The sequence below is a fragment of the Cyanistes caeruleus genome, chromosome 1 (assembly GCF_971803275.1).
Source record: "Cyanistes caeruleus chromosome 1, bCyaCae1.hap1.1, whole genome shotgun sequence".
NCBI classification, from domain to species: domain Eukaryota; kingdom Metazoa; phylum Chordata; class Aves; order Passeriformes; family Paridae; genus Cyanistes; species Cyanistes caeruleus.
Genome location: NC_141701.1, coordinates 35,141,695 through 35,161,688, shown reverse-complemented (window position 1 = coordinate 35,161,688; position 19,994 = coordinate 35,141,695). Strand labels below are relative to the sequence as shown.

Genomic DNA, 19,994 nt, shown 5'->3' with positions numbered 1-19,994 from the left:
CAGGGATGCTTAGCTAAAAATGCAGACCTTTTCAGTCAAAACAACAAGCAGAGTTAGCAGTATGGGAAGAGGGGAAGGATGCACCATCATTTTGCCCTAAGTTTCACATTTGGGTGAGCAGAATTGGAAGTGGCAACCTCATTTTTGTTAGGATGTTGTATTGCTCAAGCACCCACCAGCTCTGTCCTCTTCCAGCAGCTGGGCTGTTGTGGGAAGCATGCAGGTGTGTCTGACCAGCTTCAGGATTGTGGGGAGCTCCTGGAGGCAGTGGGGTGGGGGTGGGTGTTTATCCCTTCCCAGGGAATGATGGGCAGCTCCCATCTGCTTTAGGCAGATGCCAGTGTAGAGGTCTTCCCACTCCTCGGCTGGATGGCGGGGTGCTTGCTCACCCGCAGGACAGACAGAAGGGGAGGTGGCAGCAGGCCAAGGCACTGTCATCCCATGGATCAGGATGCTTCTCACCACCCACCATGTCCAGGACAGGGTGCCTGGACAAGGAGCCTGCACCTTGCAGAATGCACTTTGTCTCTGCAGGCTTGTTGGGGAAGCAGGTCATGTGGGAGCTTATTTTTGACAGCATCCTCTGGCCAAAATATGATTTTTCTTTTTGTTTTCCAGTCATGCGAGAGAGCCACAGGGCTGATTTTCTGAGTGACACACAAAAGCTTTACAACTCTGGTACAAGATAAGAGGTTGCAGAGGGGAATTCTGTGAATGCAAAACCCAGAGATGCCATTATGGCATTGAAACCTGAACCTGGACAACATTCAACCTCTCCTTCCTTCTCCAAATCCCTCTCCTAAACCCACTGCTTTGCAGCCAGCTTTCCAGGTTCCAGGCCATCAGTGCACAGGCCACAAGCTGTTACTCGGCTGCAAAATAGAGGAGTTAGAAGTAATGTCTGTAAAAGCAAAACTATATTTAGGAATTAGTGTTCTGGTTATGTCAACAAAGCTGTGTAACACTCCCAGACAAGCAATACTGGGAAAAAAAAAAAAAAAAAATTTCTTCTTGGTGATGGCTGGAAGTCGTCCATATTTTCTATCCAGAAGGAGTGTTAAATCAAATCCTCTTGCCTTTTCTTTGTCCCTTGAGAGATGTCTTGACTTGGTGTCTCCTCAGAGGTGGACAGCTGTGTGTGCTGGTGGTCTTCCCCTGCAGGAGTGGAAGGGGGAGGAAGAGGAGGGGGACAGGGCTGCCAGGAGAGATCGGAGGGTGCCAGGCTCTTTCTCAGTGCAAGTTGTTTGAGACTTATACTAAGTAGTCCCTGCTGAAGACCAGCTGCAGGATCTTCCTGTTTTTTCTCAGGGTCTTGGACTTGGCTCTTTTCCTCCTTGTTGCAAATTGGTCATACAATGTGTGGCCTTCCTGGCATTTCTCATCCTGCCTTTGCAAGTTTGGTTAAGCTTCTTCATTTCTTTACCTATAATTTATTGCTGTGGTTCATAATACCTTGTCAGAAAAACCTGTACTAATTTTTCACATGTCTGCAGAAAAATATTTCAGCTCAGGCCTGGTTACAAAAGGTGGGTTTATCTTTGTTTTGCTGACTCCTCTTTTTGGTTGTACTGTTTGTTACCTGTCTGTGTTAACATGCTTCAGCACACAGAAAGGAGAAAACCACCAGCACACTGTCCCTCACCTTTTCTCTACCAGATGTCCTCTTCAGATGCATCAGATGTCCCGCTCAGCCAGTTAACAGAAGGCTTCTGGGGGTTACTGTGGGTAAGTAAACTTAAACTCACCAGAATTTCATCCCAGAGGTATGTTACACTGGGAGACGTCCCTCAGTTCATTCTTCAAAGGGACAGCATGGCCTTTTTTGCCTGCCATGAACACCTCCTTCCCTACATCAGCATTTGCAGATGTATTGTGTGCTGACATTTCTAGCCTTCAGCTTTTCCCTCCAGAATTTCCCTGTTTCTGCCTGTGCAGTAAGGTGGAAGTTCCTGCCCTGCCAGATAAGGATGGCTTTCCTCATCTAATTCAGAGCCCCTTATTGAAGCAGGTTCTGCTGTGCAAGGGGCAGCTGACTCAAAGTTAGGAGGGCAAGAATGAGGCGTTCAGATTCCTCCAGATGCAAAAGTCACCTCTGACCCAGCTATGGAGGGGAGGGAAAGAAGAGAAATATCTTCTTGCTGCTGCCAGGGAAGGCTCCCTGCCAGCCCTGCCAAAAGCCCCAGCTGTCCTCAGCTCAGCTGCCAGAGCAGCTTCTCCCACTGGACTCCAGGCTCTTGTCCACACCAGGCAGTTGAAGCAAAGGTGTGATTTCAAGTGGGTTTAACTAAACTATGACTAATTTCCCATGAATGCAAGACTTAGAAAAATCGATTCGCTTCTATGGGACTGCTGACAAATGTGTGTAAGTTTACACAGGGGAATTTTCCAGCTCAGTGGTCTGTGAACGAGTACAGGAGTTCACTCAAACACTTAAGAAGCATGTGAGATGCGGAAAATAAAATAGTCAATAATACATTTCATTTAATGTTATTTATTACAATTGCATGCAGCGGATAGTATTCATTTTTATGCAGAAATCCATTAAAACCTTCACTTTTATATTTTCCTGAAGTGCACAGTTTCCAGACTGGTGTTGCATGCAGACTGAGGGCCCTGCTTTAGAATCTGGATGTGTAGGGTATTCACTCAGCTGCTCTACTGCATTTTTCAGATGCAAGCACTATACAGTCATAAAACAGAATAAATATTAAAGGTTTCTACAAGATACTGAGAAACTATTGTATTTATTGACTAAAAGAGAATAAAATATTCTGATTACATGTACAGTATGGTGGCAAAGTGATATTATACAGTAATGCAGGGACTTTGGCTTAAATTTGGGGATGAGATATTTATTGCTTGTACAGTTGTGTGATAAATTATTGGCAAGTAGAAGCACAGATGGCTTTCCCTTAAGATCAGGCATCACATGTCACAAATTATCTGGGAAATTGTCATTTTAAAAATAACTCTGGAACAAGTGCCAAGCTGAAAGGGATATCAGTGTCTAATAAACAGATATAAACACAGCAGTGCCCAAAACTAAAATGTATTTGAATTAAACTATCGCGGAGAGAGCATATACAATTAGTACCTATTCTCTAGCAGCACAAATGAAAGCCTTTCACGCTGTATTTCTTCTGGTTTGTTTTTTTTTCTCATCCAGAAATCCAAATAATGTTTTTCATGCATATTTAACCTGACCACGGAGTTAGTGGCACAATCAGTCATGTTGGATTTTTATGTTACAGCTCCTAAGACTAAAATTTTACCAGAACAAACTTACGCACAGTTACAAGCATGCAATTTTATTTGTCTGGATTTCAAGGCAGTGAAATGTTTACACCCTGAAGTGTTCAAGCTCCAGAGCAGGCATCACTCCTATTGTCTTCTCCAGTAACCACATGTACTTCACACCTTGGGAAGGTAGGATCCTGGAGTCTGCCAAAGCACATGGCCAAAATTACATTCTGCCTCTCATGGCCACGGCTGCTTGCTCACAACAGAATGTCTATTAGGCTACAGGATGTGGCTGCACAGGCTGGGACAAGTCCTTCAATCTCCATTGACCTGCAAAGATAAGAAAAGGGAGCGGATGGCCTTTGCTTATCACTTCCCCAACTCCTCAAGGGGTGAAGGCTGCCATGTGTGAGTGAGGAGAGCCAGGGCCTCTCTGGCCTCCCCCCCTCCCCCAGCAGCCGTCACCTGTCCCAGCCTGTCCTGCTCTCACACGCATATATGGGCACGGCAGGACGGCAGCTGGTGACGCAGCGCTGCTAAAAACAGCCCCGGCTCTGCTCGGCCCCTCGTTCAAACAATGTCCTCTGGCCCGAGCAACCCAGAGAGCCTCTGATCGCAGCACAGCCTTGGACTTATTTCAAGGGAAATTAACCCCAAAACCTCTCCACAAGGCCGTGGCCCTGAGCATATGCCCCAGGAAAAGCTAGGGATGAGCACCTCCCTGAGCTACAAGTCGTTCTCCAAAGAGCAGCAAACTATGGATAACCTGGAGAAACAGCTGATCTGCCCCATCTGTTTGGAGATGTTCACCAAGCCAGTGGTCATCCTGCCCTGCCAGCACAACCTCTGTCGGAAGTGTGCCAGTGACATCTTCCAGGTAGGTTTCTTCCCACAGAGAGCTCTGCTTCCCAAGCAGGATTGGCTGGAATGAATGGGAAAGAAGAGTTTTTACATGTTTTGGTAGATCAATTTTAACAGTTGGTGAGACAAGGTGTGGGGGGAGTGATTTAAGGCCAAAGTTGATGTATCCGGGGACCAGGGCTGAGCTCACAGCAGGTGAAAGTGACACGTGTTGGCTGTGGTGATGTGGCCAAGCGTGAACTGAGGGACTGGCCCCTCGCCCAGCAGCCACCAGGTGTTTTCCCAGGGGTGGCATGTTGGAATTACCCTCTCATTTGGCATAGTGACAAATGGTTTCTTAACATTTGGTGCTTTTAGAAGAGGTTTTCATGGTTTTGCATGGCCATAATTCCCTCTCCTTGTGCTGCTTGGCAAGAGCAGGCCTCCAACCCCTACCTGCCGACCAGGGGAGGTACAACTGTGGCGTCGGGAGGCCGCTTCCGCTGTCCCTCCTGCAGGCACGAGGTGGTCCTGGACCGACACGGTGTCTACGGGCTGCAGAGGAACCTGCTGGTGGAGAACATCATTGACATCTACAAGCAGGAGTCCACAAGGTAACAAGGGAATTCATGTCCTTCGGAGGACACACGTGAGGTTGTTTTTGTTGTTTTGTCTCTTGGAAAAGCAGAAAGGGGTTGTGCTGCCATGCCTGACTATCTGCTGCACCATGAAGTCAGCTCTCACTGAGGATAAAAAACTGTATCCAAATAGATGCTGAACTTCCCTGTTTCCACTTACAGCAGAGGATTGGGCCGTATTTATTCACATGAACAACACTTACCTGTGCAAGCAACACCTTTGTGGTCAGCACAGCTACTCACATGATTAAGGGAAAAGTATCATGGTTAACATCGTTTGTTGCAAAAACAGTTCATACATTTCTTTTCTCCTTAACCTGAGCATTCTCATGCTAAAAAAGGGTAAGGATTTCAAATCTTATTAGAAAATCCTGAGGTACAGACAGTGCAAACAAGAAGAAAACTGAATTTCACACAGAAGGTACCCTGCATTGTAATGAAAATGCCAAATGAAAATTCTGTTTAAAATATCTCCATTCCTGTCAGTTTGGGATGTGAACTTATGAAATTAAGTCTTATTTAGGAGGCCATAAAAGAGTGGTAAACAATAAGTATCAGAGCTCTGTGGCTGTGCACAAGAATCAAGACCTCAGGGCAGGGGAATGGGTTAATTCTTAAAAGTAAGATTACTCCTGAATGGTAATTTCTTGCATTTGATGTGTAATGAATCCAGAAATAGAAAAATGTTTTCTTATCTTTATTTCCTTGGGATGGGTTGGATTCATGCTGCCACTGTGGAGAACTTAGCAGGGAGGAAGGTGAAGGAGATAATCCTCTCCGTCTACTTTGCTCTTATGAGACCCCACCTGGAGTACTGCATCCAGCTCTGGAGTCCTTAGCACAAGAAAGATATGGACCTGCTGGAGTGAATCCAGAGGAGGGGCACAAAGATGCTTAGAGGGCTGGAGCATCTCTCCTCTGAAAGAGATGGAGTTGTTCAACCTGGAGAAGTGAAGGCTCTGAGGAGACCTTATAGCACCTTACAGTAGCTAAAGGGGGCTAAAAGAGAGCTGGAGAGGGACTTTGACAAGGACATGAAGTGGTAGGACAAGGCTTTAAACTGAAAGAGAATAGGTTTACATTAGGTATGGAAAGAAATTCTTCACTATGAGGGTGGTGAGGCACTGGCACAGGTTGCCCAGAGAGATTGTGGATGCTTCATCTCTAGCAGTGTTCAGGACCAGGAGGGATGGGGTTTCACACAACCTGGGCTAGTGAAACGTGTCTTTGCCCAAGGTAGAGGCTTTGAAACAACATGATCTCTCAGGTTCTTTCCAACCCAAACTATTCTATAAATCTGTGATCCTATGATGAAGTTAACCTGGCCCCAGGCCACCAAGCAAGGAGGTCTTGCCCAGGGAAGCTGTTTTTTGTCACCAGCATAGATACTTAGTGCTGGTTCTGTATGACCAGGTGTTTTGTTCACCTGGAAGTTGTAATCCTGGCCATGCTCCCTGGGTCTTTTGATCCCACCACAGCAAAGAGCTGAGTTTCCCAAGACAGAGAGACAATGGCATCACTGGTGCAGATGGACACAACCAACAGAACCCAGGGATGGCGGAGGATGCTTCCTCCAGCAGAGGAGGACAGTCACCAGCAGAGACAACACTTTGGAGCCTGGCAGTAGCTTTGGCTATTCTTAGCTGTTTGAATCTCTCTGAGGGCTGTTGCAGCTGGGCATAGGTTGGAGCTCCAAAGCCCTGGAGAGCACGAAGTTGGCTTAAAATTGTCCTTTCTGCTGCCCTTTGCGCTCCATGCCAAGTAAAGGTCAGCTACCCCTGTGTGTGTCATTGATACTCAAATATTATTTTAGTCAGGAAAATCTCAGAGGAAATGAATCAACAAAGCTGCAATTGTGGACTTCGCTTTTGACCAAACAAGCTGGACATGTGTGGCCTCATGTCTTCCTTGTTTGTTTTTTTTTTGTTTTCAGCTCAGAGTTGTATTTAACTCAAAAAAAAAAAAAAAAAAAGAAAGAAAAGAAAGGCAGGTCCTCTTTCCTATGTAGTTCATGGGGCATTGGTACAAAATACAATTAAGTAGAAATGAGAAATGTAAGAATAGGTTTAGTAGAGTTAGTAAATTTTTTAAAAATTCCATGAAAGTAAAATATGATGAATAAAATGGGAAAAAAAAAAAAAAAAGAAAGAACATAGGTTTGCTTATATATTTGTCAAAAAAACTTGTTTATTTAATCTGTTAAAGTGTGTATTTAACCTTCATGTATGTCCTTAGAATGAAAGTTATTGTCAGGGTTACATAGTAGCAGCAGCACATAGCAGCACTATCTAAACTATTCAGTCCTTTGTGGGCCTCAGCTGCTTATCTCCCTCTGCCTAACATTCCTTGGGCTCCCCTGAGAGTGTGAGCAGATCTTTCATGGCTTTTCCCTGTTCTGTCCCACTGAAAGCAAAAAGTCAAGGGAAATCAAGTCTTCCCCACTTCTTCCTTTTGTACCAGTCTCTTCCATCCTGGCAACTGGGGTCTGGCAGAGATATGTAGGAGGAAGGGTGAGATATGATCTTTGCCCCCTTGTTCCTCCCAAAACAGCCGTTCAAACTGGTAGCACGTGTGATTTCCAGACAGGAACCTCTTCCCATTGAGTTCTCCTCTGGGTATAATTCACTATAACTGCATGTGCCAGAATGAGGCCAGCTCCCACCTGCATTCCACATGAACTTAGAGTAAAGGGAGAGTAAAGGGAGAAAACCTTGACTACTGCTTAGCCAAAAATAGCTTGTTTCAAAAGGTTTGGTTGGTTTTTGTTTGGTTTTTGTTTGGTTGGGTTTTTTGCTTGTTTTTTAGTTTTTTGTAATTGGATTTTCTATTTGAAGTAAGGAATTGGTGTTTTTTTTAAAATAAACTGGGGCAGGAGCTGCACTGAGGTTGGGAGAGTCCGCCTGAGCCCTCATATGCAGCCCCTCCTATTACTAAGTATCACATCATATGGTCTTTTATCCCATTGCTCATCAAATTCCAGCTGATGGCAGCATAGCCTGTTGCCCAATTTAGAATGTGTTAGCAACACAAGGGAAGAATTCTTCAAGCAGGAGGTGGCTTGTAAAAAGCTTTAAAAGACAGTAAAGGACTGAAAACAGTGGAAATTGAGTTGGCTAAAAATTAAACCAGTCTTTGAAAATCTGTAGGCCACTGATCACCTAAACTATCTGAGGAACATCAGGACCCCTGCTGTCACCAGGAAAGGGTAGCAATGGGAGGCTGTGACTTTTTGTGAAATCTGGCAGGTTCTAATGATCTCAGCTGGCTATTCCAGATCAAAAGGCTTTGGGCTTTGTTACCAGCTGAATCCTGATCAGGGAGGGCCAAGCACTCTTTCTGCCTTGCACTTACCAGAGAGAGCCTGAGGAACAGGCTGTCCCTGCAGCCCCAAGCACGGATGGAGCAGAGTGTGCAGCAGGAACGAGGCTGTGCTGAGAGCAGCCTACATGGTGCTGATGTCCTGCAGGGCCCCATAGCCAGCACTGCCAGAAGTCTCTGTCCCTGACACTTCCGAGGTCTTAGCCCAAATTCCCAAGGCAGGATATATCTCCTTTCCAGGCTGCAGGGGCATCTGGGGAGCTCAGACAGGCTGGGCCAGGGAAATGTACTCCCTGACCACAGGCCACCAAGGAGAAGGAGCCCCACAAGCTGTGCAGTGAAAGAGATGAGGAGTGAAATCATCTGGATCTTCTCCAACTCCCCATGAGACAAAGCCCCAAGCTCACCTGCACCACTAGTTTTCTTGGGCTGGGCATTCATGATAGTAGTATAACAGAGCTACAGGAATTCTTATGTACACGTGAACTTCTATAGCCTTCTCATTTTTCAAGCCCCATTTTTACCCTGGATATTGGTGGGCTTGTCATTGCTTTTGAGAGTCCTTCATTGTGCCTGATTTTCAAGGACCACCTTCCTCCAAGGTCAAAAATGGTCTGTCCCCATATACAGGAACTCAAATAATAGTGACAAAATACCTGTGTTGATTAATAGAGAGTTCCTGATAAAAATAAAACGTTAAAAAAGAAGCAAAAAGAAGATGGCCAGGTGATTCAGCAAGATTTTGAGACACTCCCCAAGCACACGCTGATGAAGTTAGAAAAGCCAAAGCCCACCTGGAACTGATTTTGATGAGGCACATGGAAGCTAATGAGAGCTTCTACAGCTTCATCAGCAGCAAGATTAGGGAAACTGTGAGTTCTCTACTAAACAGAGCAGGGCCTCAGGTAACACAGGACATAGAAAAGGCCAATGTACTCAATGCCACCTTCACCTCAGACTTTACTATTAAGTTGAGTTTTATGGAATCCCACTGAGACCAGTGGGAAAGTCTAGAGCAGGGAAGACTCACCTTTGGTGGAGGGAGGATCAGGATAAAAAAAATTTGGACATCCTGGTGGGAGGCAGATATAAGTGGTGATGGAGCTGACATATTATTGCAAGGTCACTCAATAATCTTTGAAAGGCAATTGGAATGGTTTCCTGTGGACTGGACTAGAAGAAAGCAAATGTTTCTCCAATTTTCAAGTAATGCAAACAGGAGAATCAAGGGAAGTGCAGGCTAGTTATGCACGCTGGTCCCTAGAAAGTATTTCATGCTCCTAGAAATCATTTCCAAATATATAAATAACATGAAGGTGATTAGAAATAGTCAGCATGGATTTATGAAGAGGAAATCATCATGACTAATCTGATAGCCTTTTTATAGTGAGTTGACTAACTCAGGACATGAGAGGAGAGCAATAGATACTGTTTATCTAGACTTTAGACACTGTCTCTTGTGACATCTTTATTAAAAAAAACCTGTGTAAATAAGGCTTAGAGTGGACAGTGGAAAGTGAACTGGACCAAAATCTTGCTGTATTACCAGACTCAAAGGGTTGTGGTGAGCAGCATGAAGTCAAGTGGGGGCCAGTCATTAGCACTGCATGCCCAAGATTGATACTGTGGCAAATGCAGTTTCATAGCTTCACTATGACCTGACTGTGCCTCACAAAGTCATGCAGATCCTCTCCATCACCTGACCAGGTGCAGACATCAGGTGATGTGATGCCACAGGAAGGGCTACAGCTGTCTTAGGATTCTCAGTAAAAACACTATCAAAATTAGATTCAGGATTTCAGTAGAAGCCTTTTTGGATTTGAAAAAATCCTACTGAAAACATGCTTTGTAACAGCAGTTTTCCTAAGGTCTTACTATATTCTTAATTAAAGTGTGCTTTTTCATGTGCCCAGCAACTTTGCACTGTCCCACCAAATCAGTCACAGAATGGTTGAGATTGGAAGGAACCTCTGGAAGTCATCTGGTCCAACTACCAGCTGCTCAAGCAGGACCTGGAGCCAGATGCCCACGACAATGTCCAGATGACTTATGAGTATTTTCAAGGATGGAAACTCCACTAGCATCCTGGGCAACCTGTGCCAGTGCTTAGTCACTCACAGTAAAAAAGTGTTTCCTGATCTTCATAGGATACCTCCTGTGTTTCAGTGTGTGCCCATTGCCTCTGGTCCTGGCATTGAAAAGTGCCTGACTCCATCCACATTACACCTTCCATTCAAGTATTTAGATAATCAGAGGTATTGATAAGATCAAGGTCATTGTTAAAATTCTCCTTAACCTTCTTTGATCCAGGCTGAAAGTTCCAGCTCTCTCAGCATTTCCTCACAGGAGAGCTGCTGTAGACCCTGAATCATCCTCAGGGCCCTTTTCTGGACTCCTTTCAGTATGTCTGTCTTCATGTACTGGGCCGTCCAGAACAGGACCCAGTCAGTTCTTCAGGTGTTGTCCAAACACAATTTCAATGGGAAAGAATAAGCCTCTGGCAGTCAAACACAGGTTTAGCATTTCAAAGAGAATGAGACCACAGAGTTATCAGGACATTTCAGCAACCCGACATTTCTCTGGTCACCAGCACAGCTCTGGTGAATCCTTTCTGTTGCTAAAGCCATGCAGTCGTTTTCCTATCAGCTACTCTTTAATCTCCTGTTTCAGAAGCAATCTCCATTTTAAATTCAGAGGTTATGTTTTGGCCTTTGCTACCCCAACATAGATTAAGAGGATCCCGTCTGAAGTCAGGGAGTGGTGTACTAAAAATTTCTCCTTTTGCACTGCCTGGGGAGGAGACTGTAAATCTGTTTATTTCTAGTCTTCTGACACTGTCTTCAGGGCCCCACTAGTTCAGGGAGTTCTGCCAGGTTGCTTCCAGCTCTTCGTGGCACCTTTGAAGGTTGGCTGCTTCTGGCTGAACTTGCTTGACACCATCACCTTTTTGCTCTATGCAATGTGTCTTTCATGCATGTGGCACTGTTCCAGTGTCCAATAAAATTCTAGTAGTTTCTGGCTCTGATCTTGTAAATATTTGTAGGAAGAGCTGCTATCTCAGGCTTAATTAATCACTTTGAAATTCACTGTATTTCACTCACACTTGGCCCCTCACACTGGTGCACTATGACATGAATATATTAGGGGCTGTTTGCAGTAATCTGCAAACAATGTAAAGCATTTTTTATGGAGGAGACACATCTCTTTTTGACTAGCATTGAAACAATGCTGGATTTGACAAAGTGCCTTATGTTAATGAATGCTGGAAATCTGACCCAAATAACTCAGGCTTTCTTCAGAAGTGTTTGTCTTGTTTTATTCTGGTATATCATGTTATATTGCAGATTACAGATTTTTCTTATGAATCCTTTAAATCCCATCACACTCTTGAATTTAAAAAAAAAAATCACGCATGTGTGAGACATTTTGTTTCTTGCTAGATTTTTTTTTAATGCATCTAACTGATCATATTCCATTCCCCTCAGGAGAGAAAATTTATGCTTTGTCATCAAAAAATAAATGCTGTATCCACTCTACCAAATGGTATGAAAAGACTCTGCTGTAATATAATATAAAATAATTATTTTCTTTTTCCATACATTTTAAGTTTTACTAGAATGGCTGGTTGCCTCCTTGCTACAGAGATCTGTAGAAGGGCTTTAAAAAATGTTCCCATGTAATTCCATTAAATTCCGTAGTTCCTAATGATGAAAAATATATTTATATTATGCCATTGTTCCACTTGCTACAGGTAAGTTATAGTTCTCTTTCCAAACAGTAGCAGAAGGGGATTATAGTTTATGCTGAAAATATTTAACATTGCCATAGTAACAGTGGTGGCTTTTGAAGGCTTGAACCCTAGACACGCTCTTTCCATCAGTCTACTTGCCCTTAGCTTCTGTACAACATCCTTACACACTCATGTGATGCCACAGATGTGCTCAGGGTGCTAAGCCTGAAGTGTGGGTTCAGGAAAGCGCCACCCTGCCCACACACACCAGACTGGAGCTGTTACTTTCACTGGGAATGTTGGTTAATTGGCTCATTTGAAGGAAGCTAAAACTAAATTATCCTAAGACAGCAGGTTTTGGAAATTTGGGTGTATAAAGATAAATTGTTTTGGTGAAGAGAAGATCAGACTGAGCTATAATGTGTCAACAGTTCCTGGCTTAGCACAAGAGAAGAACACTTGTGTAGCCCATGTTCTTTCTGCTGTGTACAGATGAATAAACTACTGGTAAAACATTTGACACTGTAAAGTTCACCCAGCTGAAATGAATTTGTGTGACACCTTGTTTTGGTTGCTAGCCTAATGTAAAGGCTGTAAGGACCCAGTGCTGTTCAATATTGACTGACCAGGGCCTGACAGAGCTCATCAGTAGAGATTTAGAGTTAAGGGCCAAAAGGTTCATCAGTATCTGTAGCTCTTGCTTAAAATCAGTCTCCCCCATAAAACCTTTGCTGCATTAAGCCAAGTGCACAGCAATTTGCATGATGAACCGGAAAGAAATTACATGTGTTTCATATTTCAGACAGATAACACGCTAATTAAAATACATGAGTAGTCTGAGTCCAGGCTTAGTGAGGTTATTTAAATTTTTAAATATGAGCAAGCATTGTGTCACACTCCCAGACATATTCCTCATTCATATGGAAATCCCCATATGAAGTCGTGTTGCTGGTTTGTCACCACATCATATTGTGTCAGGACAGTAAGCTCTACCATTGTCTCTTGTCATCCCATGTGGCAGGTGTAAGTCTACACTGCACATTCAGTCAGCCTTGGATGCTGCTATACAAATGTACCATATTTCATGCTAACACTCTTAAATGTTATTAGAAGAAACTCATGAGCACCATCTTTGTTTTAGACAAATGTTTTCTTTCGCAGACCTGACAGGAAGTGTGACCAGCCAATGTGTGAAGAGCACGAAGATGAGAGAATTAATATTTATTGTTTGAACTGTGAAATGCCCACCTGCTCCTTGTGCAAAATCTTTGGTGCCCACAAAGACTGTCAGGTTGCTCCTCTCACAAATGTTTACCAGCAACAGAAGGTAAATATCTTTCTGTTTCTCAAAGTCCTTGAAGAAACTGACAGGACCATCAATGGGAATGTATTCCCATGAGCTTCCTGTGAGTTTCCAAAGGGGTCTGGGGTCGCCTTTGCCACCATTGAGTGTGAGTGAATGGCTCTTACAAATCTGTTTAGAAACACAGGAAAATAAATTTATAAATGATCACACAAAAAGATATTACAATTTGTCCCAGTTTTGATGTGGAGCTGAGGATCTCTCTTTTGAGTTCCTAATCCCTTTTTTGCAGTGCTTTTAGATCAGACAAACAAGTGGTATTTTCAACACTAAGAACTGGAAAGAGAACAGAGCATTTCAAATCAAGTAGTTATCTATCAGACACTTTTACATTTAAGCATGCCATTTTTAAGAAAAGTTAAGTGAAAAATCTCCTCCTGCAAGTGAATGAAGAAATATTCAATAGTTGGCAGCACAGGATGTACCTAACATCTTCTGCCCTTGCTGTCACCAGTAAAAGACTTGTTTATTTTTAATACAGTGTTAATTTAAAACCTGACTCACTGGGTTATCCTCCTGAGATAAACAGCTCATTTTTCTGGAGGGCCCCAGTGGGGCAAGCAATCAGACAGGCCAAGTTTTCAATCCCAGCCTCCAACTTTGTCACACAGATGCTCGTGTGTGTGTAAACTACAAATGAGGAGTTGCTTTAGGAAAGGAGTTAAAAACATCATTTTCAATCAGAAAAGGTGGGAGAAGAAGGAGAAGTTTATTGAACTAAATCCATGCCCCCATCACCCATTTTGTGTGGAGATTTGCAAGCTGTGTCTTCCTTTCCAGAGTGCCCATGGAAAGGGGCTGTCATGCCCAAGATGAGAGGCGTAACCTGGAAGCTGCAGGACGCATGCTTCAAAGGAGCCTTTAAAGAGCTGTGAAGGCCTCAAAGGATCCTGTTCAGAGCTGTGGAGACCATGAACACAGTTGTCTCTGTTACTACAAGGGTGTACCAAGGGCCCCTTGCAGCCCCAGCACCCTTCCCAAGTTCCCTAGGACTGGCTTCTTTGTCTCTCTTAGGGATATCTCACAATCATCTCCACCCCCACACTCAGGTTATTTTCTTCCTCCACTCATTTCCCTCATGCCAGTGGCTCAGCCTCTACATTCTTCTCTTCCTTTTCTCCTGCCCCCTCTCACCACAACCCCAACCCCACTCCCTGCACACCAGGGACTCTGTAACACCTTGGTCCCTCCAGGTCCACGGACCACCTCTTCTCTATTCCAAGGCCAAGAGCTACAGTCCTCAGGGAAATATCACAGTGGTGTGACTAGACACTGAAAAAACAACCCCCCAAGAGTCTTTTCTCTCAACAAACCCAATGGAAATATTTGGGGCCTGTTGAAATACCACTTCAGACAAAAGCATCTAGAAGAACTTTCTAGAACAAAGTGCTTTCCTCTTTCCAAACGACAGTTTCTTCTCCATTAAAAATTCCTAAATGTCTTCATAGTGTGTTGAGGGAGGAAACAAATGTCAAAATACAAACAGGTATCTTGTGGGCACATAAAGCTCCAATTTTTCTCAGTTCTGGTGGAAAGATGAAGTAATATCCTGGGTACAGCTTATTTGTCCCCTGCTCCCCACTCTTAGATGTGTCACCCTGAAGTGTGACGGCCCCTAACACTCTTCTGCTTGCTGTCCCCTTACTGCCTAGTCTGAGCTGAGTGATGGCATTGCAGTCCTGGTGGGGAGCAATGACAGAATGCAAGGGATTGTCACGCAGCTGGAGGAGACCTGCAAGACAGTTGAGGTAGGTACCACATCTTTAAATGAAGTTATTTCAGTGTGACCTTGCATCTTTTAAACTTCTGGTAATGATCATTCTTTAACAGACCTCACTTTACCCAAATGCATTCCCACATTGTTTCACTAAACCATTCCTCATGGCTTTGTACATTATCAAGATGTACTGCCTAAATCAAAGGGTACATCCTGCTCAGCACCTCTGACATTTGCTATATGGTGGAGGATAAAGAGTAAGGATAACCCATATCAGCAAGTCTTGCTCAATATTCTTAGTGGAATAGGATCTCACTGAATTTAAAAGCAGATCTGCCAAAATGTCATCAATTCCCAACTCATTTAACATCTAAAATCAGATTCTAGAGCTGTAAAAGACCAGTTAGTCTGAAGTCTGACAGGTCTGGTGAACAGAGCCTTAGTCTCAGCCACAGGGTAGGCACAGCATGGTTCCCAGGTATGTCAGTGTATGTTCTGTATTTAGTTGCTTTGTCTTCTGCACAAAAGTAGTGTTTTAATATGTTGTCCTTTAAGGAGTCTTGTTTTGTTGCTCATGGGAGATTAGAGTTTGAGTTCTTACTGGACTTCTGGTGAAGGCCTTATGCTGGAAGAGTTGGAATTAGTTTTGTATTATTCAATAGCAGAAGTGGCTTTCACCTCCTCTGAGAGCTTTACATCAGCAAAGCAAATATAAACATCAGTTTTGACCATTCTGAGCATCACAGAACAATAGGCTGAAAGGAGTTCATATGAATTGATTTTGTGATCAGAATTTGATGAAGCACCTAGTGAAGGAGTCACATCCTTCTCAGCCCAATTAGAATTATATTGACCCTTCAGAGCTGGAGCAGAAAGGAGAAATGGTAGGGAAAAAGAAGTTAATCCAAGATGTACAGATTGTAATTAGTAAGAAAAAACAATTACACAATCTATGTATGCAATTATGGGCAAGAAGGAACTGAAAATGTCTGAGTTTGCTTCAAAGAACACAAAACCACTGCCCCAAGTAAAAGAGTGAGCACATTAATGGCAGTCAGGACTTTGTAGTTGGGAAGCCTCCATGCTGCAAGGATAAAATTGGCTGCTATCAGGATGTTGCAGACAGAAACAAGCCTTTCAAGTAGGTTAAGTGCAGAAATTTGAATGATACTAAAGCAGAAGCTTACACTCATTTAAGTTGAACTTGCTGAACCAGAAGCAAATCTTCAAACTTCTAGTCTGAAGTATGGAGAAAACACTGTACTAAAAATAACTTAAAAAATACAACAGTTTCTGAAACTAGCTTCCTCAGGGTCAGCCACTCAGTTTAAAATCTAACCTTTAAAGTCAAAGCCCAAAGAAAATGCAGCCATTTTACCTTCAGATATTTTATCAGGCTTTTCACCTTTAAAGTCAAAGATTGCAGAAAACAGAGTTTACCTTGGCCCTTCCGTATTACATTTCAAGCAAATCACATTTCCTACTATGCAGGAGCTTTGTTTGAATTGACATCAGTTTGTCCTTGAAGATGAAAAACTACAGCTGAAACTCAGAAATGTTTACACGTGGAAATAACACAATCCAGGATTGTCTCTTCTTTCTGCTTAACACTTTGCAGAGAATAAGAAATATCTGCTTTAGCAGAAAATACATGATCATTTTACTTTGAGCTGGAGTAAGTAATAGCCTACAGCTCTACATTTAGCCACTGCTCCTATCCAACCTTAAAAACCAGAAAAGCAAAAAAATACTTGTACAGCTTTTAACTATTGAAAAGTAGACCTAATTCATATATTATACTGAAAATTGAGAAAGGAATATAAAATGCTAAATCCTGGAAAACTATAATAAATAATTAGCTTCTGTTTTGCTCTGTATGTGAGTCTAATAACAAAGGAAAAATTACAGTGTTTTTTCAAATGCTAAGAGCACAGGCCGGTCAAAACAGGTCCTTTGGAACGAGCAGTGGGATTCATGCTCAGTAGCAAGGACTCCTTTCTTTTTGATGTAGCTGTGCTTTAAAAAAACAAAAAGGCTGAGAACTTTTTAGAATGCAAAGTCATGTATTTGTTAACCTTTTTCATTACACAGAATCTGATTAGAGTAATTCCATCAGGCAGAGACTTCATATGGGAACTTTTTATACAGAAAGAGAATATTTCAGAAATATTTCAGCATTTGCAGTTAGAGAGTGCAGTTTTGCACTCTCGCTCTTGAGATTCACAACTCTGTAGTATCTGCTGGCAGGAAATATTATCTATTAGTGCTTAAAGACAGGGAAGGATCTCTCAGGGTACCCTGCTATCATTTGTTTGTTCTTCCCCCCCTAATACTTGTCCTGTGTCAAATGACAAAGATAGCACACACCTGTCTTGAAATTAAGGTTGTTTTACAAGTGATCTGAATGACATTTCATGGGGAAAAAGCTAGGAGAGGAGTGGGAGAATATTATTTGAGGTCTGAACATAGAAGGACACGCAGAAACCACGACTCACTTGGTTTGAAAACTTCGTTAACCCCATCTTGTAATTGCACTGATCAAGAATTTCTGGGAAGTGACAAGGACTGCCAGAAGGGCAGGACAAGCCTGCACCCCCAGCAAGGAGTGCTTGTTTAGCCTAGCTCTCCTCACTGAGAAGCAGAAGTGGACACTTGGATCGATGCATCAAGATGTGCTTTCAATCCCCTCTCCACCCTCATATAGACAATGATTTTTAGCCAAATGTAGATCTCTGAAAGGCTTTCTCCTTTGAATGATACAGAGCAGACTGTCACCATTCATAGGAATGAGGTCTGGCTGGAAGTCAAGAAAAAAATGGGATTCTCTCTAGCCAAGTGCTGTGAATAATAAGTCTTATCACTACCAAAAATTCTGTGGGACTGTAAATACTCCTGTGCTGACTGAATCTCAGCACTATGCCTCAAGGGATGAAGATGAGGAATCAATTCAGCCCCAGTTTCTAGGGAAGAGATTTAAACAATCACCACCATCCACAACCAGGTCTAACCACAATAAGGTTATGCCCTGGGGCACACAGGTGACTCAAGTACTTCCATTTGGTAGACCTCAGACATTATATATAATCTGTCCCTCATTTCCTCCCCATAAATTCTCCTTTACAAGTGCAGTTTGTTCTTTTTAGAGAGCCACTCAATGCAGCAGTCATCAAACCCATCCTCCTAACTCAGTGAAAGATTCTGTTCTCTGGTTGGAGGGACAATAGAAGTGTCTCAAGAAACAATGTGAAAATCAGTGCCTGAACATACGGTTGGAATCTGATTCCTCCTTCTTGTCTTTGTGCTTCTGTCACACACCATTTTCTTTGCAGAACCTCTACCTCATTCAGTGCACAGTAAATGAAATATAATGGACACCTCTTGTCCAAATAGAGTCTAAGAGGGCGTATGTGAAAATCGAGCCAGGATTGTTCCAGGTACTCTGGCAGAAAAAGAAAATTCTCCAGAGCTGTTTGAGATGCTCACTCTTTTTAAAACCGTTCTGTTCACGCAAATGGACCCAGCTGCTAATACGGTGGGAGCTTTTACTTTTTCTGCAGACTTTGATGTATCACTACAGACATCATAAATACCTTTTTGCTTTTTTTAGCAGACTCACAAGTTATACAATAACCTGTTTGGGGGCTTTCAGTGGCTTGAAACTCAGAGTTTGAGAAGAGTTTTTAAACTTTTGTTCCAACAGCTTGGACTTTGAAAATTACAAAAGTCTCTGGGGTCATTCAGAATCCTTTGCACTGTTCAGAAAGAGGAATTTCTTTGATGAAAATGCTTCCAAGTAACTGTAAAAATAGAAACCCTTTTAAGAACATAACATGTTTAACATAAACCAAATGATTCACAGGAATGCTGCAGACGACAGAAAGAACAGTTGTGTGAAAAATTTGATTATCTCTATTCTGTACTGGAAGAAAGAAAAAATGAGATGACACAAATAATCACTAGAACCCAAGAGGAGAAACTGGAACACGTCCGCTCCCTGATGAAGAAGTACGCGGATCACTTGGAAGCAGTGTCAAAACTAGTTGAATCAGGAATCCAGTTCATGGAAGAACCAGAAATGGCTGTGTTTTTGCAGGTATAATGTCTATAAATAGAGATAGAAAAATAACGATGTGTTTATTGATATATAAGTATTTCTCAATTGTAGAGCCATTCAGAGTTTGTTAATCTTCAACTGAACATTTATACAAACTCATTTTTTAAACACCTGAATCAGCTCAGACAAATAACTACTCTTCTTGTGGGCAGTATCCAAATCAAGAACATGAGTATTTGTTATTTGCACCAAAATATACTATCCCATGTATGAATTTCTGGTCCCCTTAGAAGAAATAGGAATTGAAATATTTTCCAGCTAATGTTTATTTTCCCATCAATATCATCAGGGAACAGTATGCTTATGTGTATATGAACTTCTGAGAATTATAGGTTTCACTTGTAAATTGACAAAATTAACTTTTCAGTAATTTATGTACTAAATTACATTTTTACGCTTTTAGTTTTTTTGGGTTTTTTTCTTCTGTTTTCTTACTATAAACTTAAGCAAGATGAGTAGGAAATCATTAGCAGCCTGTCCAATGAATTAATTGGTGTAGAATTTCTGTCTTGCAAGTTTACAATTCCTCTGTAGTAAAGGCTGGAAGGGCATTTTCTACCAAATGAAACAAAGCCAAAATAAAACAACCAACACTTACTTTCATCAAAGAATTGCCTTTGAATAGTACAATAGTATTCCAAGGCAAATAAACAGAACTTTGTGTCTCCAAAAGGATGCCCTCATGCATAATCAAAGATGTAATTATTGTGACTAAAGAGGGTAATGGTAACAGACCAAATTCTTTTCACCACAAACACAACCACAAAGGAAAAATGTACCACAATGAAAAAATTTCTCTTTTTTTTTAATCAACTTTCATATTTCCCATCATATTCACATTTTAATTAAAATATCTCTGAAGAACTAAAAGGTTTACTGAACTGTATACTAATTACCTTCCAAATTCCATCTCATTCCTAGATGTCATGGCTGTCAGTTATGAAATCCTTACTAGCTTTTAAAAGCTGCCAGTGTAAGAACTATCTCTCAATGCATAAAATATCTGAAAAATTGAATCATTTGAGAATCAGTTA

General features: G+C 42.2%; 1 protein-coding gene across 3 annotated transcripts in view; it reads left to right on the top strand.

The window, feature by feature from the left end:
* Positions 1 to 19,994, top strand: part of TRIM55 (tripartite motif containing 55) — a 55,087-nt gene that overhangs the window by 15,574 nt on the left and 19,519 nt on the right. Inside the window, exons 3-8 of one of the 3 annotated variants that reach the window (XM_086886626.1) lie at positions 1,657 to 1,725; positions 3,167 to 4,117; positions 4,522 to 4,694; positions 12,928 to 13,093; positions 14,782 to 14,877; positions 18,706 to 18,939. In XM_086886626.1, coding sequence (XP_086742752.1) covers positions 3,929 to 4,117; positions 4,522 to 4,694; positions 12,928 to 13,093; positions 14,782 to 14,877; positions 18,706 to 18,939 — 858 coding nt within the window. In that variant the 5' untranslated portion in view covers positions 1,657 to 1,725; positions 3,167 to 3,928. Of the gene's footprint in view, positions 1 to 1,602; positions 1,726 to 3,166; positions 4,118 to 4,521; positions 4,695 to 12,927; positions 13,094 to 14,781; positions 14,878 to 18,705; positions 18,940 to 19,994 lie in introns of all 3 variants that reach the window. The other 2 variants (XM_086886629.1, XM_086886633.1) reach the window with 2 other exon arrangements.